The following is a 19,238-nucleotide window of genomic DNA, read 5'->3' as shown; positions in this document are numbered from 1 at the left end:
ATTTCACAATGGCAAAGGAGTTCGCTTCTGAGCCATTTTCTTCTTCCGGCAGTTTCGACCTGAGGAGGTCGCTGAGGGCTTCCAGGGCTCGTCCTTGGTTGGCCAACAGCGTTCTTCGTGGACGGTCAACGGCCGCTGGTGTCAAGGGCGGTGAGGATGCCCCTTCATCGTCTGCGACCACCACTGTGACAATTGTCTCCGACCCTGCGCCAACCGTTACTGTCTCGTGTGTATCGGAGAAGCAATCGTCGGACAACACAGCCGCTGAGGCGAAGGCTGAGACTTCGGTCAACGCCGGACCCAAGGCAAAGGCCATGGGATCTCGGATCCCCGTACCGGTCACACCGGTCCTTAATGGCATGTGTTCGTCTCGACTTTGTGGATCCATCTCACTTGGCAAGGGAGGCGATTTGGGAAAGGACAAGACAGCCACGTCTCCTACCGTCACAGGGGAGGCAGCCTCGGCGTCGCGGATCCCGGTTCGCATCAAGGTGTCGCAAGTTGGGCGACGGCCTGCTCTTGGGCAGGTACGACCTAGCAAGCCACTTGTTGCTCATGCCGGGTACCCGAAGGACAAAGAGGCCGGCAACAAGAGGGGCACTGGGGGATGTGGTGGTTTCCGCCCGATTGTTCGACGACCAGAAGCGATGTCGATCCAGAGTTGCATAAACCCGGAGCCAATCAGGAGTCATCGAGGAGACCGTCAGGTCAAATCGATCCTGAAGCACCGTGTTGAGCCCTCTGAGGAGACTGAGCGGACTACCTCGACTTCTGTCGGCCATGGAGTGACATCCGCTGACCTGGATCAGAACAAGAGTGTGACATTTGCCCCGTCGCTGTTAATCACACCGGCCCGTTGTTGGCCAAAGGACATCGTCCCGGACTGGCGTTGTCTTCAGTGTGGTAGCTGTGGGCATTTGCCGTGGTGTCGCGAACTTGTGGGTGCGAAGCTAGGGCTGCAGGCTTCTGATGTCTGGCTGAAAGATCAACTGATCCGAGGTCATGACTACTTGAAGCATTCAGGGGGTTATCTCAGCAAGCACGGTTCTCATCCTCCCACTGAACCATGGAGTTTTTGAGACCTGAGTTGCCTCCAAGAGTGTTATGAACCTTTTTCCACGTGGGCGTCTTACTGGCTTGGGAATCTCAGATTCCATTTACACGTCGTTCATTTCACACCCGCTTCAGGCAGTTGTCCGGCTAGCTCTGTGGGCTCTGAGGGATTTTTATGCAATGGCTGCAGACAGTTTTGAGGCTTTCGGTGGGGCGGTCACTGATTGAAGATGCTGTCTGTTCGGTCGTGGAGGTTTCCCAGGACGCTGGAGGCTTCTCACCTTTGGTTGCTTGGTGTTTGGTGTGGACTTGTTGAAGAATGCGCAGAAGCAGGTATGTGACTACCCCATTGGCAACCGAGCACAGTTGTATTTCTCACAGTCAATTGCCCCCTGTTTTTTAAAAAATCAAAAAATCGGTGATTGGGGACGCTCATGAACCACCAAAAAAACTTGAAAATCAGAAAATCATACTCAAATTAGATAGTTGCTTGGTTAGGTTTCCCCCTTTTGCTTTGTCACACACTACACTGTGCTCAGTTTGATGGTTGCTGAATGAGGTATTGACCGTCACTTGGAGGATTACATCAAAAAGAGAGTCACATATGGCCATTCAACTACAGGGTTCAGATAGAGCACTCTGTGCTGAAATAGGATTCTGAATACCTCGGATGGTTCTTGGTGATACAGTGCAATCTTTTGCACGCTGGCACGCTGGCACACTGCTCAGATGATCTCTTTCCATATCATCCTGAGTAAAGCTTTTCATACACAGATCGAATTCATCACAAGACGGCCACTGTTGGGGTTTGAGGAGTTCAGATCGGACTTCTTTCGAGAAGCAGAATGGGGTTCTGAAATTGAGGCGTCCTCGGAAGAACCTGGCCTATTGTCTTTGTGATACAAATCTTTGTACCTTTTGCTCTGCGTTGGAACGGGCACATTGTCGTTGGTGAAGAGTGTGGAGGATAGGCATCGTCCTCCGTGACTCACCACTGCCACGCTATACGTCTGGCGTGTGTGTTTGTGCTTCGATATGGAGGCTGGGTGTGTTGGTGAACTGAGACCTGTCAGAATCCCCAGCTTGGCTCTGGAGAGGCCAGATTTGAGCTGCTGCTTTGTGATTGAAGAGATGGCAGGAGATTGAAGCTTGTGAATGCGACGGTGATGGTGGGACTTCGAAGGGCCTGTGGAACTGGTGTGCGCGGTGCAGCTGGGAAGAGCCATGAGATGGAGGCGGCAGAAAGAAAGAGGGAGGGAGAGAGCATCGATGCCAGTCACACCAACACCAAAACCAAATGACACAACTCCACACGCACCAAGGGAAAAGGAAGGTGATTCAGTCCTGGTTGAGGGGATGCAGACACGAAAATACCAGCGATGGCGATACCGACACCGACACCAGCGGCCAGCGCCCAACGACAGGAAGTCAGATGTCGTTCAATCCATCCAGATAGCCCGAACGGAACCCAGAACCAATCCTGCAGCGCGTATGACAAGACGGGGAAGGGAAAAAGAAAAAGGCAAGGCACAGCACAGCACAGCACGGCAAGGCTACCACCAGTCACCAGTCACCAGTCAATGACCAACCAACCCCGGCAGATCAGAACTCCTCACACGCCCAGGGCCACCTCAGCGATGTCGACGCGGACTCTCCATTACCTACTTTCTCACTCCGATCAAAACCGATGGCCAGCACAAGCGGAAGGGCGGGGTTTGAAGTCGACTTGTTTAGGTACGAGAGGGAAGGACTTTCGCTTATCAGAATCGGACGGTGACGGTAACGGCGACGGCGACAGAATCGAAAGCGACGAGAGAGAGAGAGAGAGAGAGACACACACACGCACACACAACATCAGATGAATCGACGATCTACATCTCGAAACCGCAAGACGGGGAAAAAGGAGTTGGACAGGGGAATGATAGATAGATAGATAGATGGACAGATAAGTAAGAAGGGACGAAACATTCGGAATCTCTCTCTCATGCGTCTCTCTCACTCTGCGTGTGTATGTGTCTCTGCATACAGGGAATCCACGACCACCTCCTCGAGACCGAATCAAACCCCTGGTCCAGCTAGCTATATTTCGCGCCCTATTCCTGGCCTGTTTCCGAAAGGGGCTTTCTTTGTTACCTTTTTCTGCCCCCCCCCTTTTTTCCTTTCCCTGCGGTTGTTACTTTCCCTTCCCTTCCCTCCAGACCAGAGTTACTTTGTGTATGCTATTTCAAAAAACACAGATAGCTCGATCGAGCTCGCGAAAGGGAGTTTGGTGTTGGTAAGGATGAAGTGGGGGAATAAAAGAGGACCGCATACGAGACTTAATACAACCGATGAAGGCATGTCTCGTCAACCCCCATTGCGCCGGGACGGATGCGAACCCCCGCGTCCTCAGTGTTGACCATGTGCCATTTCACCCTCTAACATATCCGCATAAATCTCCAACGCACTGCCGATCATATCCACAATCGCCCAGCTCGTATTCCCCTTGAACGTCTTACTCCATACCCTTACCACCGCCACACTCAATTGCCGCATCTTCTGGGTGTCATCCAACAACTCCCTCGACTCATTCAGGACGGTGTGGTCGTTCGCATCTCCGTTGAGAGGCACTGTCATTTCCGTCTCATCAAGGAGAGACCGCACCCAAAGAAGTAGTTTTCTTTCGTGCTCTGTGACGGGGGCGCCGCCGGAGCTCTTCAGGTTGGACAGAACATACAGCCATTTGCTCAGGAGAAAGGCGCATTCCAGACTACACAACGAATGTTGAATTGACCAGAAGAAGGTCTGTGTGCGTGCAACAAAGTCTATCCCCAGTCGGACAGGGATGGAAAGTGCATGAGCAGAGTGTAGGAGGGCGGGCGTCAAGCGAGGGTCGCGGCGGATGTCTGGCGTGTTGAGCAGAGCTGTGGCAATCTGTGTGGCATCGCGAGTCTCGAGGTGGCGGAGTGGGCCCATGTCGACATGTAGACGAATGTACGCAAGACCCAAGAGCGCGGTCGAGGTGAATGCAACTGGTCCGTTAGGATTCTGAGGATCTAGACTGGACTCAGGCGCGCGTTTCCAACCTGCTTTCCAGGACGAGAGGCCCATATCGAGGACGCTAATGTCTTCCACGCGCAGACTAGATCCTGCTACGCCGGGCCAAGCCAGCGAGAGTTGCCGTGCAAAGAAAATCTGCTGAATGAGTGCGTGAACAAGGATGTAGTTGCCAAGTGGGGAGATAGGAGTAGCAGTGGCTTGATTCTGTTTGGTGAACAATCGAGAGAACGCCGTCTGGAAGGGCATCTGCGGTGCTGCATTGACTTGTCGCAGTTTCTTCCACTGTTCGGCGCTGGTGGCTTTCCACTCGTTGGCAGGGTCGGGTAAGTTGAGCTTGATCTCAGAGTTGAGGATGAGCGGAGGGACATTCCACGTGATTGAATGTAGATTGAAGAAGCAATAGACGATCAGCTTGGTCCTCTTTTCGCCCTCGATCTTAATCCAGTCCTCCCAAGTCAGCTCCTCCGGTGACTGCATGATTTCTGGACTTGTAAGGCCAGCCTCTCGCACAAGCCGTGCTAGAATGCTTTGGAATGCCAGAGCCTCACGCAGCAGCTCGGTGTGCCTCTCCCACGTAGCAAAGGCCGTGAGCAGCAGGAGCGCTTGTATTGAATCCATCTGCTCTTTGCTATCGGCAGGAGCTGCCTCTTCGGGAGAGATTTGGAACGGACTGCTAGAATGGCTTTGGTTTGTGAATCCTCCTCCGGGCGACTGAGCAATTGACCCGGTTCGAGGTCTGTTCCACAGGTGGGTCGTCGAGGACTCATCGCGGCGCCGTATCTGTTCCAACACAACGGCTTTTGCGGCATAGAATAGTTCTATGCCTCGGCTATTCTCAAATCGATACTGCGCTCCCACTGCGGCCAGCGCCAGTACGAGCTCAGGAGCACTCCCTGCGACTTGTAGAGTTGGCACATGAATGAAGGGGAGGTGCTCGTGGAAGCCATTGACATAACCCGCCAGATATCTCGATAGTGAATGCCTCGATGGAGGGATAAAACCTTTGGGCATGACATTGTCGAATGCGGCAAGTTTGGAGGCAAAGATGGATCGATCTGAATCTGAGACGTCCCAGGTTGTCCTGACCACTTTGGCCTCGGCTTCTTCGACCGTACTTCGTGGAGGGTCTGGCCGAGTGAAGTCAGAATCTCTAGATTCTGGTTGAAGGGACGGCAGTCTTGATCCAAATCGCGAAAATGTACTTGTTTCATCTTGAGGAATTCCAAGTTTGCTATCGGTGGGATGCTCACCGTTCAATTGAGGCCTTGATATATTCAAGTGATCCCCTCTCAACTCGGCAGGTGAGTTGTAATTATCAACCTGATCATGGCCAAACATATTCGCGTACCATTCAGACGAAAGGCCGACACTATCCAGGAAGACGGTGAAGTCCTGCATTGGATCGCCGAGGTCGGGAGGTTCGAACATCGGAGTCGAGTGCCCATATCCTTCGGTCAGCATTCTAGGCTGGTACTGTCCTTCTGTGACTGCCGGCATTATCTGTTGCAAGGGCTCATTGAGCTGTTCTTGCGTGACTTGCGGCAGGCCGGACATGTAGTGATCCTGACCACTAGACGCGACATGGCTGGCGGCGTGAGAGAGCAGGTTCAAGTCGTACCCCCAGGACGGATCGAGCGATGGCGCGTTGATGACCGAAGACTGGTGTGCAGACATTCCATCCACCGAGCTGATGCCATTGGCAGGTTGCATGAGCTGCGGATCCAGCATGTCCATCATCCCTCTCCCTTCGTGCGCAGCCTGAGGTGACAGCAGGGTATGATTCTGCTGTGGCGCCATGTCCATTGGGTCGGAATGATTCGAAGCTCCATGGTGTGTGTGCGCCCGGGCCGCGGCCTCCTTTGCCGCGTTGGCATTTTGAATATGGTGTTTGTGCGACTTCCGTGTGGTATGCTGCTCTTCCTCGCCTGGGTGGACGAGTCTCTCGTGACGCACCAGCAGGTCACTGCGCGCAAAGGTCTTGGAGCAAATCTCGCAGACGAAGGGTTTCTCTTTGGTATGGGTGCGAATGTGCCGTTGAAGGTGTTCCTGGTTGCGGCAAAGTTTCTCATCAGTCGTCTGCGGTCCGATGGGCGATTCTCTCTCAATGCGAGCTAGAGGTGGCAGATTGGGGATGACTTACTAGACGAGCAAAGAGTCGCTGGCAGTGCGGGCACGGCAGCGTCTTGGTCTTGTTGCCCGATTGCTTTCTTTTGACTCTGCCACCGCCGCCAGTTGACTGTGTTGTGTCCATAGCTTCTTGAAGGCCTCGTCTCTTTCTGGCTCTGATGCTAGGTGTGGAGATGGAGCCCCTCATGGAGAGAGAGGGGAAGATGAAGTCGGCCGGGAGACGACTTTGGTGGAAAGCGGAGAAGCGACTCGAGCTGCCAGCCACCGTGGGAAGAAGTTCGACCGCAAATACCGGAGATGGCACAACCGCGACTGTCCAGAAGAAGTTTAGCTTGGACGGAAAAACTCCATTATCCGAAGAATGTCTTGGCTTTTCTCGGCTATTCTCCGTGCTTTACCGACCAAACTCGGTACCGCGGTAAAATACTACCGAGTACACACTCTTTTAGCCTTCCGCATACCTGGGTATCTGCTTGTGAAGCCTCGTGGTCTATCAAATTGATCTCTATTCTAATATACTCAGATCTTGCCACGAAAATTACAGGTCTCTCACTTCTATCCACAAACTATGATTAGAGGTGTAGAGCGGATGTATGGGAAGAGAATCTGAGACGGAAGATGAAGATGAAGCATGAAGTCATCTCCAGAGCCGCGAAAGGGCCGGCCTGAGAGAGGGCAACATGGATCGTTGAACAAATTCAACAAGTCAAATTAGAACAAGTCGATTCCCTACCTCTTGAATAGTCGTACCTAGATCGATATCTCGGAAGAAAAGGCGTGAATTTTGTACAACAAACTCGAACCAGGTCGACCTTGATGTGCAGGGAATCATGCACCGCTAACTGTACAAACATGAGTCTCGACCGTTAATACTAGATTGAGATTGGCCATTCCGGGCAGGGACCATAAGGTTGCGGTGCAAAGCTCGAAACACGTTGCCTGGGTCGAATCACTTCTTCTCCTTTGGTGCAAGCATGAGCTCGGGTCGGACGTATTTGTCGAAGTCTTCCTCGGAAAGAGCCTTCAATTCCATCGCTGACTGTTTCAGAGTCAAGCCCTTCTTGTGCGCATTCTTCGCAACCTTGGAAGCCATGTCATAACCAATGACCGGGTTGAGGCAGGTGACGAGCATGAGACTGAGCAGAAGTAAGTAAGTGGACACTTGGGACTCTTGTGGAGCAACCATAAGACGTACCTTTCGTGGAGAAGAGTGGCAATTCTCTTTTCGTCCGCCTTCAGACCATCGACCAGATGCTCGACAAATCCATTCATTGCGTCTGACAAAATCCTGCTGCTGTGAAGAAGATTTCGGATCAACAGGGGTTTGAAGACATTCAGCTCGAATTGACCATTCATGCCGCCAATTGTTGCAGCAGTATGATTTCCCATGACCTGAGCAGCAACCATAGTCATAGCCTCGCACTGAGTGGGATTGACCTTCCCGGGCATAATACTGCTGCCAGGTTCGTTTTCTGGAAGCACCAACTCTCCTAGACCACAACGAGGTCCCGAGCCAAGGTATCTAATATCCTGCGCGATCTTGAAGAGACTGCAAGCAAGGGTGTTCAATGTTCCCGAAGCTTCAACGATACTGTCGTGGGCAGCCAAGACCTCGAATTTATTGGGAGCAGTCACAAACTCTGTGCCGGTCATCTTGGTAACCTCTTCAGCAATCCCCTCCGCGAAACCTTTGAACGTGTTGAGACCAGTGCCAACAGCGGTACCGCCCTGGGCCAACTGTCGTAGATGAGGGAGACATGCTTGGATCCTCTCAAGGTTCCGATCGAGCTGAGCCACGTATCCGCTGAACTCTTGGCCAAGTGTCAAGGGTGTAGCGTCTTGCAAATGTGTCCTGCCAATCTTGATGATTTTGTCGAATGCTTCCACCTTCTTCTGGAGAGCCTCCCTCAGGTTGTTGAGAGCGGGGATGAGTCTCTGTTCAAAGTCGAGAACAGCGGCAATGTGCATAACCGTGGGGAAGGAGTCGTTGGAGCTAGCAGACATATTGACGTGATCGTTGGGATGAACGGGCTTCTTGCTGCCCATTTGTCCTCCCAGAATCTCGATTGCGCGGTTTGAGATGACCTCATTTGCGTTCATGTTGGACTGCGTGCCAGAACCTGTTTGCCAGACGACGAGCGGGAAGTGGTCGATCAGCTTCAAGGAAGCGACCTCGGCGGCAGCTTGCTGAATTGCCTCTCCAACCTTGGGATCTGTCTCTAGGTCAACGGTGCGCTTTGCGAGGGGCTTGTCGGGAGTGTATACCAAGGCCATATTTCATGTTCACCGTCGCAGCAGCCCCTTTCAGGATACCAAAAGCTCGCACAACACCTTCCGGCATTCGATCTTGAGGCTGGTTGATCTTGAAATTGCCCAGAGATCTTTGCGTCTGAGCACCCCAGTACTTGTCTGAGGGGACCTCGATGGGTCCGAAGGCATCCGTTTCGGTTCTCGTAGATGCGGACATTCTTGCTGTGCTGCTGAAAGCTCGGTAACAGTCTGAGGAAGCTCGAGGGGATATGGGAGTTGGCCTTCGTGAAGTCTGAGAGAGGGAGGAAGAGAAGTTTCGTTGGGACGCAGCTTTCAAGCAACTACTCCGCACAGCAACACAGGGAAAGAGCTTGGTTCCTGATGCTGAGGGTTTCGCAGCAATAGCAACCCGCCCCAGCATTATGTCGTGTGTAACAACGAGACAGTTGAAGAGAGGATGGTCAGTCCAATTGGATCAGAGGCAATATCCGGTCTGTGATCTATTATATAGGTAGAAAAATCGACCGCAATCACAGCGTCCGTTCGACCTCACGGAAGCAATGGTTCTGAGCACTGCGGAAGCAATTGGATGGGAAATCGTCGGCGAGGCGATCATTGGCGGGCGTCGACCCTTTTCGGCGGAAGAGTTTCCAAAGCAGAGCATCGGGAAATCTCGCCATCGAGCAGCGGAAAGGAATTTCGATGCCCTAATATTCCCGATCAATTGCGCTCAATAGATGACGGTCGAGAATTATTTGTTGACCTTGGGCTGTTTCAACTGCGAATGATTGTAATTACTATTTAGTCTCACCGCTGTCTATGCAATTCATCCTCACTCAAGCAGACGCCCTGTTGCGCAGCCGCTCGCAGTAAGACCGGGTATCTCTATTGAAATTCAAAAATAAAACAAAATGCCCCAAGGTTTGCTAAAGCCTCTCCGACACTCAAGCAGTGCCTTCGACTGTCTTAAGAGCATTGCCAATCATGAAATCCTTGGATTTGGCCATCTTAACCAGGAAGCTGGGGAGCTTGAAGCCGAAGACAACACCAACGCCTCCTTGAGACCCAATAGGAACGAATTGCATGTCGCTAGTAATCTTCTTGTAGATTTTGTTGGTGCGAGGGCCACCTTTTCAAGACTCGTCAGCAGAAGTAGGCATGAGGGGAAAAGAGCAAGGACAACTCACCTTTGCCTTGAAGATCCAACTTGATGCTTTCCAACACGGCTGGTGTTGCGAACTTGACATCGAGGATGGTGCCATCTGAGTAGCTAGCGACGGTTCCAATGCAGTAAACGCCTGTGACACCGGAAACATCCAGACGGAGAGTATGGGGATCCGTCTTAACCCTTTGCGCGTCGTCCAACCACTCTTGAGGGACGAATTTGCTGTTTGGCTTGTCACCAGTAGCCTCGATGTAGACATCAACAGTCATGGTTTCTCCGTTGCTCAGCTTCAACACCTCCTTTGCCCCTTGTGTGGTGTGCTCAACAACTCGGACACTGTTGTTGACGACCTTGACTCCCATCTTCTCAAGCCGAGACTGGGCATCTTGGCCCATCTTCTTGTTGGAGAGTCGGGAAAGCAGCGAAGCACTTCCAGACAACAGTGTGATTTCCTTCTTCCCGCCGTACACTTCTCCAAGCTCGCCTGCGGTCTCTACACCCGCAGCGCCTCCGCCAGCAACCAGGATGGATTGTGCATTGGGGAGCTTCTTGTGGATTTCGGTGATGGCGGCCTTCAGAGGCTCAGTGCCGTCTGAGACGGACCATAGGTTGCTTGCAAAGGTGGTACCGGAAGCAATGACGAGGGAATCATAGTGAACGGCGTCCGAGGTACTGGTGTGGACAGTTCGGCTCGAAGGGTCAATCGAGGTGGCATAAGCTTTGATGAACTCGTACTGCTCCTTCGGGTAGGCCTTGAAGCCGGGTGCAATGGGGATCAGGGCCTTCTCAAGGGGCAGGGACTTTGGGTTTCCAATGACTCGAGGGGCACCAATTTTCCAGTAGAACTCGTCGTTAGGGGCGATCTGAACGACCTTGTAGGCGGTTTTGCCTCCATTGGACAGTTGGGGGAGGACAGTCTTCAGCAAACCATGGGCAACGCTGAGCCCAGCGAAGGACGCGCCGATAATGACGATGGTGTGAGTGGACATGGTGCCGGTCGAGGATTGTGGACGGAGTCGAGAGAGGTCGATAAAGTGAGGTGGTGCGTGACGGTGAGGACAGGCTGGAGGGTGAGGATGGTTGATAAATATAAAAAGTTAGTCGCCCCCCGGAGAAGCGCAGTCGGACTTTGTCTGAGATGGTGGTGGAGTCAGGGGTTTGTTGAAGGCTGAATGGTGCAACTGGGCCCCGGGCTGAGTGCGTGGTGAGATGTAAGACAATACTAGGTAGTTGCCGGAGAGGACAGTTGGTTCATGTATATGTAGTTGAGCCCCGGCACGCTGGCAGCCTGCTCATGCATCGGCCAGCCTCTACCAGGTCGACATCCGGCGGCTTTCCTTGCCATCTGGATTACAAAATGGCAGGGTCTTGCTTTACCAATTCTGCAATTTGACCATTGGCTTTATCACCCACACCAAACATTCCACGCGTGGCTTGAGAGACGCGATCCTAAGGGCCGGGCGTCTGATTGGCCCACTAGCTCACGGGATTCCGTCCCCATCACGGCAAAGGCTCGTGCGAACTTTGAAGCACGTGAAATTGTCTCTCGGTCGAGTGCCACGGTGAATCGGTGGTGATTCTGTGAAGCGCTTAGTGCCTCCTAGTACAGACGGGATATCATCCACCTGCAGGTTACAATCTATTCCGGACAACTTCAAGGCTCTCGGTCGAGAGAAAATCTCCTGGTCCACCGAACGGGGCTCACGGGGCGCCACAAATCGCAAGCTTTGTCGTGCGAGAGAATAATAGGCTCGTTTACAGTTCAACTACGAGGTCTCCCTAGTCCTGTATGGCAGCCTACTACCCATAGAGTCTCCTAGAACTGCCGAAGTTCGCGATAAACCAGAACCACCAACTGGGGTGCTATATTGATAGAGCAAGGTCCCCTACCAATCAATCAACAGTGACACCTATTGTTCCAGAGCATTGACAAGCACATCATTAGATTACCACCACCAGATAAGGGTATTATCCCGTACTAACAGTATGCTTATAATCTTATAGGTAAAGAGAGTCCTACAAACACGAATACAGTAAGCTCGAAATTGAAGCGGTCGACAATAAAAAGGAAACTCTGTTGACTCTCCTCGAAACAAGTGGTGCTCCACTTTAAAAATACACACATAATTCACTTTGGGTATCAATCGCACATCATCAGGCTGCTGCCTCCTGCCTCCTCCTCCTCCTCCATATGCCTCTTCATTATCGTCCTTCCAGATATCATCTGGCCAAACATGGTTGACAGTCCTGTGTTTCCTTCATTATTCATGGGTGTGGGATCCAGCCAATGCTCCGGCGCAAGGAGCCAATTCTGTCCTTCTTGGCGACAGCTTCGGCAGCATTCTCGGCCTCGACGCTTTCTCTTGGCTGTTCAACGGGAGCGGGGGTGGTGGACGTGCCCTCGGTCTCAGGAGTGGTGGTAGCAGCAGCAGCCTCGACTTCAGGAGCAGCAACGGAGTTCTTCCTGGACTCGAGTCCTTCGGTGACAACGCTGTGGCGTCTGGTGGACTTGCTCTCCCGACGTCCATCACGAGTAAAGTGCTTGCGATAAAATTCCGAATGCTTGATGAGCCAGGGCTCAAGCCAGGACTCGGCGGCGTAAGGGCGATTGCCAGTGCCGGCGGGCTGGTCCATAAGCACTTGTCCGTTGAATCCTTCGGCCATTATGACTATTTGAGCTTTTGCTTTGTTGGTTCCTAAAAGGTTTGGGTGATATAGAGTTGGAGAATAGAAGGCGGACTTGGATTGGTTGGACCGCTTCTTATATGGACACTTTTGAGGATCGACTGGACCGTTCTGCCTTGAAATGTAGATGTGAAGATGGAATGCTGGAATATCAGGACTCTCAAGGCGAACAGCGCCCCTCTACTTATGCACTCATGCTGACGCCCATCGAACACGAACTCACATACCAGAAACCTCGCAATGACGTCTTATTCCTTTGATGCATAGTCAAATGGCTCACTTACTTCAGCCGCGGAGGATTATGTTGCCGTCGACACCGTAGACCCAGAGTCCGGGGAAGCGTCAGCATCCGAGGGGATGGACCAGTCGGGTTGCCGCGAAGATGGATGTATGAGGCTGAACCGCAAGGCTGCGGCCGTAGAGTTCGCCCAGTTGGCCATCTCATCGCGTGGTAGGTGGGTTTGGTGCTGGGGCCCTAAGCGCAGCGGAAGTGGTCGGAAGGGTAAACGCTGCTTTGGGTACGAGCTTATGCGATACGGTGCGACGCAACACAACACAACACGATGGAGAGCAGAGCGCTAAATCCCGCAGCCCCTCTGTTGCCCAAGACTCCTTCTCTGTTTGTGCCTATCACTCACTGCTATTGTAGACTGCCTGCTCTTGATTGTGGTCGTTTTCAGGAGGTTCGCGAAGGTCAACTCGAGGGCTAACACAATGGCCCTGACGCAGACACTGAGCTTCGACACGAGATGGTGCGTGGGCGGTTGCTGTCGTCAGCAAGTCTGGCGTAATCCATGGGCTGGAGAAGATGAGTAGTAGGCAGCGACATAAAAAGTCGCGCATTGTCAGGCATCCCTGGATTGACTCATTGCTGCCGTTTGGGATAGATACCTAGGCACTCTACCTGGTAGGTAGTCCAATAATGGGCCGAAGCTCGAGTCTGAATGCCAGTCGAGCACAAAAATATTAATGCCGCTCTGACGTCACTCCGTGTCGCCAGCCCTATCCCACGCTTAACCTATTTAGGAGTTGCACAACTTTTTTTCACGCGCCCGAGACTTAATGTCGAGTCTTCATACATGTTCCCCCATCGCTATCACGCCTTCTGCGGTCCTTTATTGACTTATCGTTTGCCGCGGCGAACCTCTGCTAGGTGTCCCTTCTGCCTGATTCTCTGCAGATGTCGGACAATGGCGCCGTTCTCAAGGGAGATGAGCCCCTCCTCAGGACGACTGGTCTCGTGCTAGTTATGAATACGCCAAAGGGTAGGTCTCAATAAAAAGTCAATTCCGTTGCTTGATCCCTCGTGTAAGTCGATCACGAGTTTCCTTCCCCGTGTCGACCTCCGCATCCCGCTTTTTCATCCAAGCCAGGGGCTCCTGTGGACAACACGAACAGCCCGCCTAAACTGCCCCAGAAAGCCACCCTGAGTTGACCCTAACATATCTGCTTCTTGACATTCCTAGGTCGAGGCGTCTTCGCGACTCAGGATATCCCACGCGGGGCCGTGGTGGAGGTCAGCCCAGTACTGATATTCACCGGGGATGAGGTTGAGAAACATACTCAACATACATGCCTTCAGCACTACACCTAGTAAGCCTTGACCCTTCGACCTTGCAAGTCTAAGTTTGTCGACAATACAGCGACGTCTCATCCCTCTGCTCATGTGCTGCTGTACGGTATACTTATTGTTCTTACCCTGTTGCAGTTACTGGCCGTCTGAATCGGGCCGTACCATGACCCAAGCTCTTGCGCTCGGACTCGGGTCCATGTTCAACCACTCCACGCGGGATCAAAACGTGGGCTGGAAGCGCAATACCGAGACCGAAGTCATTGTCTACACTGCACTACGCGATATCAAGGCCGGTGAGGAATTGTGTATCTCCTACGGTAGCGTGCGGCTCTGGTTCGAAGATGTCGACACCAACGCCAGGGGAGAAGAAATCGGAGCTGACGAGAACGATACTGGAGGAGAAACCTTGGCAGAGTTGGAGTTGAGCGGGTTAGGGAAGATGGATCTCTAGGCGCTGAGCCCGTCATTATTAAAGAGGGGGCCGTCATCATCAAGGAGGAGCCCATCACTATCAAAGAGGAGGCCGTTATCATCAAAGGAAACACCGTCAACATTGAAGATGAGGCCGTTATTGAGAAGGCAGGGCACGAACGTACCGAGGGTTGATGTACGTTGTGACATTGACACAGGCCCAGGTGATGAGCACAATGAGACCCAAGACATCGAAGGCTCGGTACATCATCTTGAAGGCTTGTCCAGAGTTGTTTGAGGTGATGGAAGGAAATGAGAAGAGCCAGCTGGGGGGAAGCCATTATGAATCATCGACCGTGATTCAGGAAGATGCGGTGCTGAATGTGCATCTCGGAAGCGGCGGCGTCGACAAAGAAGCTCTGGTGTTGGAGCGAAGGTACAGGGGGAAGGAGGAAGGGTTAGTGAGGAGGCCGTCCTCATCAGAGAGAAGGCCTGTCCGAGCTACCTGGAAACGCCGCCGGAGGTGGTATACCACAACGACAATGAAAAGGGGCAATCCTGTTAACGCCGCAGGAAGATTCCGCCCAGTCCCACCATCTCGAGGAGGCCCCGTCCTACCAACAGATCGACAGGCGCCAACCCCCGAACGAATCTCGAAGAGCGGCTTTTGCAGAACCTCATGAGCGACACATGTCCGCCCAGCTCAATCCCACGCAATCGATATAGAAAGACGCAGGCTACAACCACATGGTATGATGCTTGGCTTTCCGCCCGTCGCAAGATCCCTTGGGGTTCCTATTGCGGGGACGTCAGCCTGATTCAGATCTGACGAGATGGATTCCCTTAACGTTATGTGATTTCTCCGGCGGCCGAACATTCCCTCCGCGTGGCCCGCTTGATGACATGTTCACCGTTCAATCTGTTTCGGCAATTCATGTCACCTTGCGCAGGGCCTGGCCAGGAAACGGCGCATGGCCAGAACTGTCTCGGGAAGTCGGGCGATGTGTATGACTCCTCAGATACCCTCGGAAGACGGGGTGGCCGGGTCTACCAAGCACAACAAGCACCACAGCCAGCACAGCTGCAACAGACCACTATCTCCAGTCGAAGACATCCCAAAACAGGACGATTCTTCCTCGGCAATGCCTGGTTAGGGGCCCGGGCGGGACGCGACGCGGGTATCTAACAATCTTTCATCCATGAGCGTATTCGGCACCGGCCTTCAATTGACAATCCCATGATTACTTAACAAACCCACCTCCTGCCTGGCAGCTTCGTCTATCAGCTCTTGCACTTGCACAGTGCCGTCACCATGCAATTTTTATACCATTTGACCCTTTTCTTTGTCTTTCACACAAATCGTCCATCTTCGGGCTCTTTTTCTTCCTACTCTGCAAATAGCCCACTATTTCCGTTCCCCTCCTTTTGCCGCGGTCTGCCTCACATCTCTTGCTCTTCGAACACTGGCTCTCCTATCCTGGCGCTCTAACCCCTTTGATACTGTGACGGGAGAACATCTAACCCAGCTCGAGACGAACGAGTCAGCGCCGAGAGAGAGACAACCAAATGGTCCCATCTTCTCCTCTGGCACAAACCCATCCAACAGACCCCCAATCCGAATGAATGCAATCAAGTGAAGGAACCTATGGTCCTAGCAACTGAAGCATAGCCAGGACCGTTCTGAAAACACCGGGGATAGCTGTTCGACGCCTAGGTACTGTGAGAAGCAACTCGACTTCGGCACCGCTCCCAAGCTTGGTTGATTTACTTTGTTGCACGCTCTGCCGGCGACAGAGTTCCAAATCGATAAGCATACCAGGATGGCAAAAGCCCAATACAGAGAAAGAGAGACATGGATCAGACACGCGCCCTTGGACTTATGTATAGCCAACCACGGAACAACGAAATCCATCCATCTTGCGCCTCAGGTCAACACACGAATGCCGATACGACCACTCTCTCCCAACCCAGCCCGATGCCCTCGGCACGAGGACATGTATGTTTTTCAACACTGGTCCATTGGGTGAACTGGAGTCCGTGCCAATCAGGACGCATGCCTCGGGCCTCGCTCCCAAACCCGTACCAGCCCTATCCTTGGTGATGCCTTGCATTGTCCTACCCACATTTCCCTTCCCCCCTCCCAGTTCCTGAGGATCCCTAGGTAGGTAGGTAGATAGGTAGGCAGGGTAACCATCCGACCTTCAACACGGTGTTTACATCCCCCCCCTTGGGGATACGAGGTCCCCCGCTCAACAGGTCCATCACATCTGTGTTTTTTTTTTTCCAGAACCAGAAACCCGAGGGAAAATGGCCCTTGGCAAAACCGCGGACTCGGCTGGAGTGCAAGCCAGTCAACTCGCTAAGAAACCCAAAAACAAAAATTGCGGGGAATCCTGGAGAAAATACCTACCTAGGGAGACCAAAACGGCGGCGGAATGAATAATACGAGGGCGCTACGAAAGCCCAGCTCAGCTATTCGAACCTTACAAACACCTTCCCTAGGTTCCTAGCTCTTCTTAAACCACGGGTTGGGGAATCTTCAATCTATGGAGCCAAGATCGCGTCTTGGGGGGAAGGGGGGAAAGAAAGACGCGGAGCGGTCTAGAAGGTTGGGTCTCGTCTTTTTTTTTGGCCCGTCACTTAAATCTTCTTGCCCTGCCGCTCCTCCCTCTCTCTTCCTTTCCAAGTCTTTTTTTCTTGACGCTTTCTAAGAACTTGCAGTTTCATGAAAAGGCTCGAGAGAAAAAAAAGCAGAATGATAGCTTGACGATGGGTCGATAACTCTTATATTCATGCCAGACTATGTATCTGAGCACTGACAGATTGGACCTTCGAAGGACACGACGGCCGGCTATCTATACCGAGTACTCCCCAATCAGAGTTGGAAGTGGGTGGCGCCGCTCCCCGACGGTTTTCACATCCTCCAAAGACCCATTGCTGCAAGCTGGTTCGCCCGACAGCAGATGGCCCTGGTGCCTGGCGACGTTTTTCCTTCATCGACTGACAAGGCATATCGACAAGGCATGTTGCAACTCAATGCATGACCACAGCAACGTGGTCGTCCATGTACTTGTCAATGTTGCCCAAAAACACACTGGCCAAAATCGCAATCGAGCCAAATGCAATACTCGTCAAATACACGTACTTGTACGACTCGGCATAGGCGACTTGGCCAGCCAGCACCACCATTTCGTAGGCGGTCTCGTTACCGGCGATTCCGGGAATGGTCTTGAGCAGAGGCAGAAGACTGGCTGCGGTATACTCGATGGCGGCGGTGATATATGTGACGTTGGTGATGCCAAGCTCAAGCTCCATGGTGCCACCGATATACTTTGTGGCGTTGGGAACGAACTTGTTGAGGAAGACGTTGTAGTAGACGGTGTAGCCGACACAGCCGCCAATCACACGGATTGAAAGGGTGAGAGCGGAAACTGTGGCGATGATGTCGTCCGGGCAGATGATGGTGGTTATGATGGATGCAGGAACGACGATCCCGCCGATGCCGAGACCGGCCAGAATCAACAAGCCCCAAAGTGTGTGCAGGTTGTATCGAGTAGCGACTGCAAGCGCGCCGCAACCGGCCGTCATCAGCACCGAGGAGAGTATCATCAACTCGCGGTTGTGGCCTCGGAACACGGAAAGGAGCCATAGAACGACGCAGGCACCGGTGAGAATGCTGAAACCGATAGGGATACCTCGGACTCCCACTCCCACGGGATCATGGCCGTAGACGTTGAAGGCCTGGGTGGGCCAGAACATGATGACGGAGAAGAAGTTTGCTCCCGAGATGGCGGTGATGATCAAGGTGAGTGTGAGGATTCTGGCCTCTTTCTTCATTCTCGACGGGAACATTGGGAATTTGGCAAACTTGATCTCCCAGATGGGGAAGGCAATGAGGAGGAAAAATCCACCAATGACCAGAGGTGCCAGGACGTGCGCCGAATGCCATGGGTATTGGTATCCGCCCCATTGCAGGCCGGCCAGAAACAGGATCATTCCGGTGATTGAGAGGAAACCGCCCACGAAATCGATCTCGCCAATGATCTCCTTCTTGGTGAGGCCCCGAGAGTTTGGTCGAGGAGGCGGGAAATAGAAGATCAAGGTGCCGCCGAAGCCAACACACGCCCATAGTCCGCAGAGAAGACAGCAGTATCGCCAGCCAGCGTGCGAGGCGATCAGTTGACCCCAGAGGACGGATGGGCAGAAAGGGATGATGGTGAAGACAAGGACGGAGACGTATTTGCCTCGTTTCCGGGTTGGGGCGAGTTCGGACGTGACGGCAAGCGAGGTAAGCTCACAGATGCCAGCCCCGACTCCGGAGAAAGTCATGCCCACTACAATAAGAGAAGATGGTCAGACCCCTGGCATCACGGTAGGTGAAGATTATGCTTACTGATAAAAACACCCATGCTATGCGCTGTACCGCAGATGATCATGGCAATGATGAGCAACCCTGAGCCTCCCAGTGCCACCCATCGTCTTCCAATGAGATCGGAAATCGATCCAACGAAGGGGCAGATGGCGGCCAGAGCCAAAAGGTAAGCCAGGACGAACCAGATCCAGCGGTCGACACCACCAATATCAGCATAAATGTATGGCGGGATACCCCCGAGGATGTACACGGGGATTTGGGAGCCAGTCCACAAGAAAGCCATGGCGACCAAGCTCAAGGCTCTATGAACGGTCATCTAGAGCAGAGCAAAGGCCGTCAGTATTGACAAGCGGGGAGTCGCTGCGATGTTGGGAACTCACCGGCGGTTCATGGTCATGGTCTTCATCATCACCATACGTCCTCAGACCGTCTTTCTCATAGTATCCGGGATGGCCTGGTACTCTCTCGTTGGTATGGATTTGCTCGATATGGGCGGAGGGATCCTTGTTTTCGATCGGCGAAGGCACATTGTCACCACTCGAGCTGTCTTCCATGGCAGTCAT

General features: G+C 52.8%; 7 protein-coding genes across 7 annotated transcripts; 2 read left to right on the top strand and 5 right to left on the bottom strand.

The window, feature by feature from the left end:
* Positions 1 to 8: 8 nt before the first annotated feature.
* Positions 9 to 1,079, top strand: Z520_06011 (uncharacterized protein; the record flags this gene model as incomplete). The annotated part of the gene is made up of 1 exon (XM_016776514.1): positions 9 to 1,079. One exon carries the CDS (start codon positions 9 to 11, stop codon positions 1,077 to 1,079), a length of 1,071 nt encoding a protein of 356 aa, XP_016632056.1.
* A 2,362-nt stretch (positions 1,080 to 3,441) lies between these two features.
* On the bottom strand, positions 3,442 to 6,343 carry Z520_06010 (uncharacterized protein; the record flags this gene model as incomplete). The annotated part of the gene is made up of 2 exons (XM_016776513.1): positions 3,442 to 6,138; positions 6,233 to 6,343. 2 exons carry the CDS (start codon positions 6,341 to 6,343, stop codon positions 3,442 to 3,444), a joined length of 2,808 nt encoding a protein of 935 aa, XP_016632055.1.
* Positions 6,344 to 7,168: 825 nt separating this feature from the next.
* Positions 7,169 to 8,686, bottom strand: Z520_06009 (uncharacterized protein; the record flags this gene model as incomplete). Its single annotated transcript, XM_016776512.1, has 3 exons — positions 7,169 to 7,355; positions 7,415 to 8,438; positions 8,485 to 8,686. 3 exons carry the CDS (start codon positions 8,684 to 8,686, stop codon positions 7,169 to 7,171), a joined length of 1,413 nt encoding a protein of 470 aa, XP_016632054.1.
* Positions 8,687 to 9,413: 727 nt separating this feature from the next.
* On the bottom strand, positions 9,414 to 10,623 carry Z520_06008 (uncharacterized protein; the record flags this gene model as incomplete). Its single annotated transcript, XM_016776511.1, has 2 exons — positions 9,414 to 9,598; positions 9,657 to 10,623. 2 exons carry the CDS (start codon positions 10,621 to 10,623, stop codon positions 9,414 to 9,416), a joined length of 1,152 nt encoding a protein of 383 aa, XP_016632053.1.
* Positions 10,624 to 11,899: 1,276 nt separating this feature from the next.
* On the bottom strand, positions 11,900 to 12,298 carry Z520_06007 (uncharacterized protein; the record flags this gene model as incomplete). The annotated part of the gene is made up of 1 exon (XM_016776510.1): positions 11,900 to 12,298. The coding sequence occupies one exon, from the start codon at positions 12,296 to 12,298 to the stop codon at positions 11,900 to 11,902; it is 399 nt and encodes a 132-aa protein (XP_016632052.1).
* A 1,201-nt stretch (positions 12,299 to 13,499) lies between these two features.
* On the top strand, positions 13,500 to 14,343 carry Z520_06006 (uncharacterized protein; the record flags this gene model as incomplete). The annotated part of the gene is made up of 3 exons (XM_016776509.1): positions 13,500 to 13,584; positions 13,786 to 13,912; positions 14,028 to 14,343. 3 exons carry the CDS (start codon positions 13,500 to 13,502, stop codon positions 14,341 to 14,343), a joined length of 528 nt encoding a protein of 175 aa, XP_016632051.1.
* A 2,993-nt stretch (positions 14,344 to 17,336) lies between these two features.
* Z520_06005 (uncharacterized protein) lies at positions 17,337 to 19,238 on the bottom strand (the record flags this gene model as incomplete). Its single annotated transcript, XM_016776508.1, has 3 exons — positions 17,337 to 18,637; positions 18,697 to 18,991; positions 19,056 to 19,238. 3 exons carry the CDS (start codon positions 19,236 to 19,238, stop codon positions 17,337 to 17,339), a joined length of 1,779 nt encoding a protein of 592 aa, XP_016632050.1.

This window comes from Fonsecaea multimorphosa (assembly GCF_000836435.1).
Source record: "Fonsecaea multimorphosa CBS 102226 unplaced genomic scaffold supercont1.11, whole genome shotgun sequence".
In the NCBI taxonomy this organism is placed as follows: domain Eukaryota; kingdom Fungi; phylum Ascomycota; class Eurotiomycetes; order Chaetothyriales; family Herpotrichiellaceae; genus Fonsecaea; species Fonsecaea multimorphosa.
This window is presented reverse-complemented; position numbering and strand designations above follow the sequence as displayed.